The following is a 9,802-nucleotide window of genomic DNA, read 5'->3' on the forward strand; positions in this document are numbered from 1 at the left end:
CCCAAAAAAAAAAAAGATACCTCTAAATCAATCTTTAAACACACACACAAAAATTCAATCATTACTTATGTTCACAAATAAAAACCAAAAACAATTCAACTTTATGTATACCCAAAAACAAAACAAAAAATAGAAAATAAAAGAAAAGTTGAAAAGGATACAGTGCTACAATGTCGTTCAGCACTGACAGCAAGAACAAAAATAATGGGTGAAGGGCAATCATTGGTAGCAGTGTAGAAATAGAGACCACCATTACTGGCCAACTTCAAGAACAAATTCTTCACTCTGTTATTTAATTTCTTTTTAATGTTTCACTCTACTTTTATTTAATACATAGGAAAAGTGGGGCTTTTACTTTTAGTCAAGTATTAAACACTTAGCATCTGTTCTTGAAGTTTTGAGTATTGAGAAGTGTTACTTTTGTTGGATTTTGTTGCTTCGGAAGGAAGATTTTAGAGATGTTAGAAGGAGATGAAGTAATAAAGAAGTGGAAAAGATCTCAAATTCGGGTGTGGATTATTTGTAAGGGTATGGGTTAGGCTAAATAGATGGGTATATCCAAATGAGTATATAGCTTCCACGTGTCTCTTTGATTGTTGGGTCCTACTGGTCTATTAGACAGAGGGACATTTTTGTTTAAAAGTCTAACAGCAAGGGTATATAGAGTGGGATAGTATGACGGAGGGTAAATATAAACAATAGTTGAAAGTAGAGGAATATATATGGCCCTTTTCCGTTTTCGAAAAATTCTTTCATATAAAAAGTAATTTTCAGTATGTTTGTACTTTAGTGTGACGCACGTATCCAAAAATTAGTATCTTGATTTTGGTTTCAGCTAAATGAATTACTATATTGTTTTCTTTTTCTGGTTAATTAGTCAAAGGAATACTGGTTTTGCTCTAAATGAACCGTCGATTTCGTTTGTATGTAGTTTGAATCAAATTAGTCAATTCATTGACTTTGCACAAACTTGCTAATTAAAAAGAAAAAATATTTAAATGAGGAACTGCTAATTACAAAAGAAAACTTAAAAGAACAGCAACTCTCGACTTAAACTGTTCCACTTGCATAAACTAAGAATTCGCAACTGTTTTGCATACACTATTTATATGAATTGTGGAAGAATAAAAACATAAATAAACCTGGAGACCCTAAAAAGGAGAGGAAAAAGCCAAGAAACATGACAAACTCAGTTGTGAACAGTTCAATCCTACTATCTAAAACTATCTCACATCCGTGAATTATCCAAAACATAATCTGGCGGGAAAAAAATCAAGCATATTGATGTTTCTGCTAACAAAGAAGCCAAATCTCAACATTTTTTATAACAAGCAAGATGATTGTTCGATTGCCAAACAGTAACAACAACCAATGTCTATTATTTCACTCTGACTCAGAATGTGTATCCAAGTAAGATATAGCAACAGCAGCATGGAGGGCTGCTCCTATTGGAAGAACTTCTTCATCAATGGTGAAGTACGGGGAGTGCAAACCTTTAATAGCAGACGCGGCTGTTTTATTTTGTGTCCCAATGAAGAAAAATGCAGTTGCCATCTTCTGGGAATAGAACCCAAAGTCCTCTGCAGCCATTAAAGCTGGGGAATGCTGCACGTTATTCTCGCCAAGCAAGATTTCTCCAACTCTTTTACCATGATCATAGATAGTAGGATCATTTATAGTTGGAGGATATGGCCTCATTTCCTCCATGAAATCAATGGTGGCAGAACATTGATGTACTCCTGCCTGAGTCTCAATGATCTGTGAGTAGCAAGTATTTCTAGTGTTACTATCAACAATAACATCTAATACATACCCAACAGGATATTACTAGAAAGCTGGACTATAGGTATTGTGGAAGAATTTATTATGAAAAGCGTAAGTTGTAGATTATTTATCTGTTGACCCTTCTATTGACTGATATTTCAGGTGAAGTTAGCAAAGCTACAGTTTATATAGAAGCTCAAAAGGTCGAAAAGTTCTCTAGAAGTTGGGGAGGGACTTAGTCCCCTCGCAAAACCCTGATGCATACCTCTTTGATCCTCTGCTTAAGATAGGAATATCCTTCTAAGGTCATGAACCGGAAGGTTCCACCAAACCTTACACTTGCAGGGATTACATTTCCAGCTTGACCACCATCTACAAATGTAACAGAGACAACCTGCATATAATTACAAATCAACAGGGATCTTTAGACCATTCTGCTTGGAATTTAGGATTCTAGACAAAAAGCAGATTATATTGTAACTATTTGGAAACAGAAGGATAAGTACCCTAGGCTCTAGAGGATCAGTTTCTCGAGAAACAAGCTGTTGGAGTGCAAGAACTGCCATAGAAGCAGCCAACATTGGATCCGTAGTTTTATGTGGTGTTGCTGCATGGCCGCCTTTCCCTTGCACTACTGCAGTAAACCTGCTTGATCCAGCCATAATAGGACCAGGTTTCGAACCAATAGTGCCTACGGGCATAAATGGCCAGACATGCAAGCCAAATATTGCTTTAAACCCATCTAATGCACCTTCTTCTAACATATAGGATGCACCAGCATATCCTTCTTCTGCAGGTTGGAAGACAAGCTTAACTGTGCCCTTCAGTTCAGAGTGAAGTATAACTCAAATAAGTTTATTCGAATTTAAAAAAAATACATGGTTAAGTCATCACAAATATTAATAAAACTCTTACCTTCAACTTGTCCCTTCTGTTCTGAATCAATCTAGCTGCTCCAAGCAGCATGGTGACATGAGCATCATGGCCACATGCATGCATTTTGCCATCAATCTTGCTTTTGTACTCCCACTCTACCAACTCCTTCAAAGTTACACTTTGAATCAGTTAGTCTATTCATTGTAGAAGAATTCTATCTTCTACTAATTTTTGAGAAAGCACGATTGACCAAAGATGAAATTCTTTCCTCTAGTACAAACATTTAACAAAGCACAGATTGAGCAAGGATGATAATAAGATCAATATTCTGGTCATTCTTTTTGCTGCCTCCCAAGGTGGTCACAGAACAGAATAGTGTGACCTGAGAAATACCCTTGTTTCAAGTAATGCTCACCAAACTACAATATGTAGTTAATTCAGAAACATATTTTCAACTCTCAAATTTGCAATTGTTCTCAACCTTCCATTTGAATCTAATTCTGCTTACCAGCTAGTGAAAGAAATGAATGATTTGCTTGTAACCAAACATGTTACACCAAAATGTCCCATTATCCTCACACATAAGTATGTTATAATTGACATATAGTGTATTTGTGGTGGAATCCTCAAATAGAAGATAAGGTGAGCATCACATCAATTTCCTAAAGTTCAACCAAATGGCAGCTTTGACGAGAAAGACAGAAGATCCACAATGTCAACTTCTTAGCAGCTCAATACCAAGGAATTGGCTTGCAAAGGAGGGAGGTGAGAACAACCAAAAAATTGATAATATGGTAAATGAGCCAAAAAGATGAACTAATGGTAATTTCAAGCCGCCGAAGGTATACACTGTCAGATGCATGCTTGATGTAACTGATACAGCAGTTTGGTGGTTGCATCCACATCACGAAGAATAAGTTTCACCCTTACTTTTTCATAAGGAAGATTAGGCTTAACTTTTAGTGGCTTATATTAGAGACGCTAAGGTGGACTCAATCTGTTCTTCAAGCATGTAACGAATAATGTTAATTAACTGTTTAACGTTTAGAATTTGAAGTAGAGTTGCTAATTGCTATACATTCCAAATTCTAACTACAGAATGATTGAAAATCTCTCTCACCTAGCACCACAAGGAAAGTGATTTCTCCTTCTTCAATCACTACGTATAGTTTACAGGTTCATTTATAGCATTACTTGTTCTATAAAGCTCAGCTGGGTGGATATGATTTACCCTTCAAGCCTGTGCAGTATCAAGAAAACTCATCACTCTTAGGGTGCGTTTGGTACGAAGGAAAACATTTTTCGGAAAATGTTTTTCAATTTTCTCATGTTTGGTTGGCTTAAATATTTAAGGAAAACATTTTCCTTATCAACTCATTTTCCTCCAATTGGAGGAAAATGTTTTCCTTATCAAGTGAAGGGAAAACATTTTCCAAAACTCCTTCTCAACCTTCCTCATCCTATTCCTCCCTCACCAACTCACCCCACACCCATCCACCCTCCCACCTCCTCTCTCCAAAAGGATTTTTTTTTTTAAATTTTAGTTTTTTTTCCGTCACCACGCCACCCTGCTATCCCCGCCAAAACCCCACCCTCACTGCGCCCCCCCCCCCTCCCCCCCCACAATTTTTTTTTTACTTTTTTTGTAATTTTAAAATTTCTGTTTTTTTGTTTTCTGCCCCCCGCCAAAAAAAAATATACTTTTTTTTGTAATTTCAGATTTCAATTTTTTTATTTTTCTGCACATACCCCCGCCCCCCCCCACCCCTAAGGAAAAAAATGTTTTTTTTTATATATATTTTCAGTTTTATTTTTTTTATCTTTCAATTTACAGGTTCGAAATTTTACAAGTTCAAAAATTATGAGTTCAGAGGTTTATGTGTTTAGAAGTTTACGTGTTTAGAAATTATAAAGTTTACGGGTTCGAAAATTCGCGATTTTTGCGTAAAAAAGTAAAGCATCACATTAGTTCCTTTGGGTTGTGTCAATTTTTAGAGACTTCGGGAAGGGGTGGGGGAGGGGGAGGGGTGGGGGGAGGTGGGAGGGGGAGGGGGAGGCGTGAGGAGAGTTGCATAAAAAATATTTTCTACTCTCTAACCAAACAATAGAAAATATTTTCCGGAAAATGTTTTCCACTTACCAACCAAACAAGAGAAAATAAGTGATAAAACCACTCATTTTCCATGAAAACATTTTCTAGAAAAATATTTTCCATGGAAAACATTTTCCTTCATACCAAACACACCCTTAATGTCTTTCCTTGAGTGACAAAATAACCAAGTAACTTTATCCTAATTAGCTGACTTTAAAGGCTAAGTTGACCAATTCTGTGAGAGTTATTTCACCTAAATCATCCTTATCAAAGAATATTTCACCTAAGTTATTTAGAGTTTAAAAAAAAAAAGCTACACTATCAAATAATTAAGCTTATGTTTTCGAGAAACTCAGTACAGTATATAAGTAACTGATGGGAAGAAAGAAAAAAACAAAAAAACACAGATGCACACAAGGGCAAAAGTAAAATAACAATAATAATCATACTAAAAAACTTAACCCGATATGAGTTTCATTCACAAAATGCAGCCATAAATCAGTTTACAGAAAGTTTTTGTAGCAAGACCACCACCCCCCCTTTCCCTACCAACCAAATCAATGCAATCATCTACCAAAATAACAAATCATTGGATGGTAAATTCGGCTGCCATAAATGCATAATATGGCAAAACCAAAAGATGAAAAGACTAACAACTAAATAAGTTCAATTCTTTCAATATTATTGGGTTTCTTTCACAAAACATAATTATGACTAATCAGGTTTATGATAGTAAATAGAAGAAGCAAGAAAGAGACCTGCAGGGGGAGAGCATCCATGTCAGCTCTCAGACCAAACCAAGGTTGAGCACCTGACCCTATGGTTCCCACCACACCGGTTTTAGCCACAGGCCACATGTACTTGACGCCAAGTGAGTCCAGCTCATTTCGGATGAGTTGACTGGTTTGGTGCTCTTGAAATGACAATTCTGGGTACTCATGGATTCTCCTTCTCACCCTTCTCAACCAATCCAAGAACTCGGGTTGCCTCGCCGATTCCAGAAGCTCCCGAGTTAGTGACTCCGTTTCAGATCCCAAATGAGTTTCTCTATCTGCAGCCGATAAATTGTACGGAAAGCTCGTCGATAGCAATGTCAATATGAGTATCAAGTCTATGCAAAACGAATCCATCCTTGGAAACCACCAAAGTCTTAAGGTCCTTAGGCTTCGTCACTCCCAAAGGACTAAAAATAATTCGACTTTGATTTTATTTTTCATGGTAGCGGTTGGTTTGTTTTCTTTAATTGTATGTACTAATTGTTTTATATTGTATTGCTACTTCAAAATAAAATATTTTTGTAGTTGTCATTTAAAATTTATTGTGTCATATTAGTAAATTCATTGTTACACAATAATAAAAAGATGAATTATACCAACAATTAGTTTATCGTGGTAGAATTGTTACACTATTCTTCTTCCTTTTTATTTGTCCCAAATTACATTAGAGTCGTGATAACACTTAACCCCACCTCTAGATAAACCAATAGCACATTAACCAGGAACAAGATTAAAAACATAATAAAGTGTAGTAGGATAACATAAATTAAGTCAAAACAAGTACGGTAATACATCAATACAACCCCAGAACTGGTGTTACAAAGTTGAGCTACTACAATTGAATCATAATCCAAGTATATGAAACATAACATATGTATTGTCCGAATGAAAGAAACACTAATAGATAAATAATAGAGGTGACTTCAAGGCACTATGGGTCGAATAAAGCAGCTCTACCTTGAGTTTCCAAGTCTGTTCCTGCGCAATCTCCTAGATCCCATTATTACCAGGCTCAATATGGGCAGTTAAGATGTGCAACAAATGCAACATGAGTATAATAATCAATGTATACTCAGTAAGTAATATTGACTGACCCCGTCAAAGTAGTAGCAACGTTTTGTAGAAAACATACTAGCTTTTATATATAATGTGCATGTCACGACCCCAAAATCCCACCTTTAGGATCATTATGATACCTAGTCTCTACAACTAGGTAAGCCTATCACACAACAACATCAGACAAGATATAACAATTTAATATTAAATAAAATTGAGAACAATGGACCAAAACACAACCAATAACATAATACAACTTTTACAAATCGCAAAACCCGGTAATATAGAGTCATAAGCTCTATGAATAGTACACAAGACATTCCAAAATACAATACTATTTTGGATTACAATTAAACAATAGCCTAAATAAAGTAACATGGTGACTTTGAGGCCTACCAACGAAACGACAAGTATACTTCGAAGTCTCCAACCGCACAGGCACAACTCTCAAAACTAACACAATCTAAAATACCTGGATCTGTACAAAAATGTGCAGAAGCGTAGTATGAGTACACCACAGTGATACCCAGTAACTATCAAAACTAACCTCAGTGGAGTAGTGACGAGGTTCAAGTCAAAACACTCACTAGACATAAACATGTGCAAGTATATAAATATAAAGCTGACAGTGGAAAGAACATCAATATATAGCTAACAACGGAAAGAATATTAATATAAAACTAACAATGGAATGATAGAAAAAACAAATGGAAACAAGAAGTAATAAATAATAAAGTAGCAAAATAATCAGAACACAATTAAACTATGAATGAAATCAATTAAGGAAATAAGTGGCAATTCAAGTAATTAAGTCGTTCCAACACATGATTTACAACAAGAATCACCCTGAGGCACCACACCTCATAATCACAAACCATAGGACAATCACGAATCTTATACACATGGCACACTGCGCTCACATTATCTATCACCTTCGCACGATAAATATCTCGTGCCACAACATAAGTTTTACCCGTAAAAATTTCCCATAAAATATTCGAAGGATTTATTAAATAAAGTACGACATGATAATAATTTAAATAGAGTGAAGCGTCAAATTAGATAATAATTTTATTTTAGGAATCAAATAAAGTAAAATAAAATACAATTTATATAAAGTAAAGCATCAAATAAGATAATGAATTCAATTTAAGAATCAATTAAAGTAAAGGGTGCTAACAATTCAAATAAAGTAAAGCATCAAATAGGATAATGAGTTCAATTTGAGAATCAATTAATGTAAAACATAAGAACAACTTCCTTACTGTAATCCGTTTTGTTACCAACACCCAACATAATATGAGATAACAACTCCATGTAAGTAAATTCATCTTGTCAACCAAATCATCAAGTAACAACAGAGACACGGATTAGAACATAAAAACGATGCAACAAATCATGTAAAATGCATGACACACACAAGAAGTCACAAACCGTTCCAATCACAAAAATACAGCAAGAGTCACTTCGAAGTGCCACATATCATAAGTCACAAATCACGATCTTCCTTATATCGCCGTGTGAGCCTTACATTTATTTTTTTATAAATATATTTCCCGAAATAGCTTCACGCGCTTTAGCCCCCTTATCTCGCCGCGTGTGTTTTAAATGAAGTAATTTCCCTTACTAGAAACACGCGCATAAATTCCCCTTGTCTCTCCGCATGCGCATCAATATCACCACACTTATACCGTCGCATGCGCATCCCATCACAACACAATAATCAACTCGTCCCACCATGTGCCCATACGCCACAACATTTGTCAAACAACATTACCAATGCTGCAATATTTCTCGAACAATAATACCAATGCCACAACAATACATAGCCCATGGTTCAACAACAAGGAATACAAGATTCTCAACAACAACATGATCGTTGCCAACTCTGCACTACTAAAAAGTAGCAAAAGAGGGTCGCAATAGCTTTTACCCGATTTTGGGTCGGGATCGAATCCTCAGAGAGCTAGAATTGGAGTCGAGTATCTATCTAGTTTAGGAATGCGTATGTGCTCTTAATTACACTTCTCAACATTTTTGGGATTTTCTTTATAATTCTACTTTTAACAAACTGCAAATAGTAAATTAAGCTAAGAGTTAAATATTGCAAGTTGTATCTAATGGTTTAAAAGGCACTAGGGTAGTGACTTTTACCTAGGTGGCCAATTGACGGGTACTTGCATCCAAGGCACGATTGACATGATTGGGGAATATGTTATAACCGTTGCTCGATACTACCCACTCTACACCTCTCGGTAGAAAGAGTGATTTTGTCCAATTGACTTTCTCAAGACCAATTGGGTATGCATATTTGTCCAAGCACCTAGGGTTCAAGTCGGGTATTACTCTCTCGGGGTTTAACCCTTTAATTGGGACTATCAAATCTCTTGAGTCCATCCCAATTCCTTATTGAGTCAATTTTGGAGACTTAGGCTCTCTTTCTCAAGAAGAGCCCAAGTTAACTTAGCACAAACTAGTGTTTGCAACCACTAATTCATAAATTAAACCATAAAATTGACCCAAATAACAAACACCCATAGTCAATCTAACCTTAAATCACAACACCCATCAATTACCCACACTAGGGTTGAGCCACAACCTTAGCTAATGGGTCTAGCTACTCATGCTTGAAGAGAAAATCAGAGAAATAGATGAAGAGAAAGACATATTAATTAATTACTAAAGTAAATACAAAGATTCAGTGATTAAAACTACATAAAAGTGCCCAAAATAGATAAGAAAAGTCGACCCACGAGCGCAGCTTACGTATTACAATATCTGATACCCTAAAAATGGAAAAAGAATCTATTTATACTAAGCTGAAAAATTTGGACAAAATTGCCCCTGCGGGGTTAGTGCGGACCGCACAAAATGGACCGCGGTCCGCACTGGGCTTTGGCCTTCAAAATTGATCTCTCTAAAATTGGGCTCCGCGGACCGCACAGAATGGACCGCGACCGCGGAGGCTTCTAGTGCAGTCCGCACAAGGTTGACCGCGGACCGCGATGGCTTAAAACTCTGAAAAGTGATCTCTCTGAATCTTCACACCGCGGACCGCAGAGAATGGACTGCAGCCGTGGTGCCTTCAGTGCGGACCGCACAAAATGGTGTGCGGCCGCACTGCCTTGAAGCCTGGAAATCAGCTCTCTGAATCTTCCAGTGCGGACCGCACAAAGTGGTGTGCGGCCGCACTGGGCCTGCTCTACATGAGATTGCCTTATTTTTGGTACTTGTGCAA

At 36.6% G+C, this 9,802-nt stretch overlaps 1 protein-coding gene across 1 annotated transcript; it reads right to left on the reverse strand.

The window, feature by feature from the left end:
- LOC109229029 (IAA-amino acid hydrolase ILR1-like 3) lies at positions 1,046–5,977 on the reverse strand. The gene is made up of 5 exons (XM_019394335.1): positions 5,491–5,977; positions 2,680–2,805; positions 2,271–2,585; positions 2,030–2,158; positions 1,046–1,758 (listed from the first exon to the last, which is right to left on the reverse strand). Exons 1-5 carry the CDS (start codon positions 5,860–5,862, stop codon positions 1,384–1,386), a joined length of 1,317 nt encoding a protein of 438 aa, XP_019249880.1. The 5' UTR covers positions 5,863–5,977; the 3' UTR covers positions 1,046–1,383.

The sequence above is a fragment of the Nicotiana attenuata genome, chromosome 1 (assembly GCF_001879085.1).
Source record: "Nicotiana attenuata strain UT chromosome 1, NIATTr2, whole genome shotgun sequence".
Classification (NCBI taxonomy): domain Eukaryota; kingdom Viridiplantae; phylum Streptophyta; class Magnoliopsida; order Solanales; family Solanaceae; genus Nicotiana; species Nicotiana attenuata.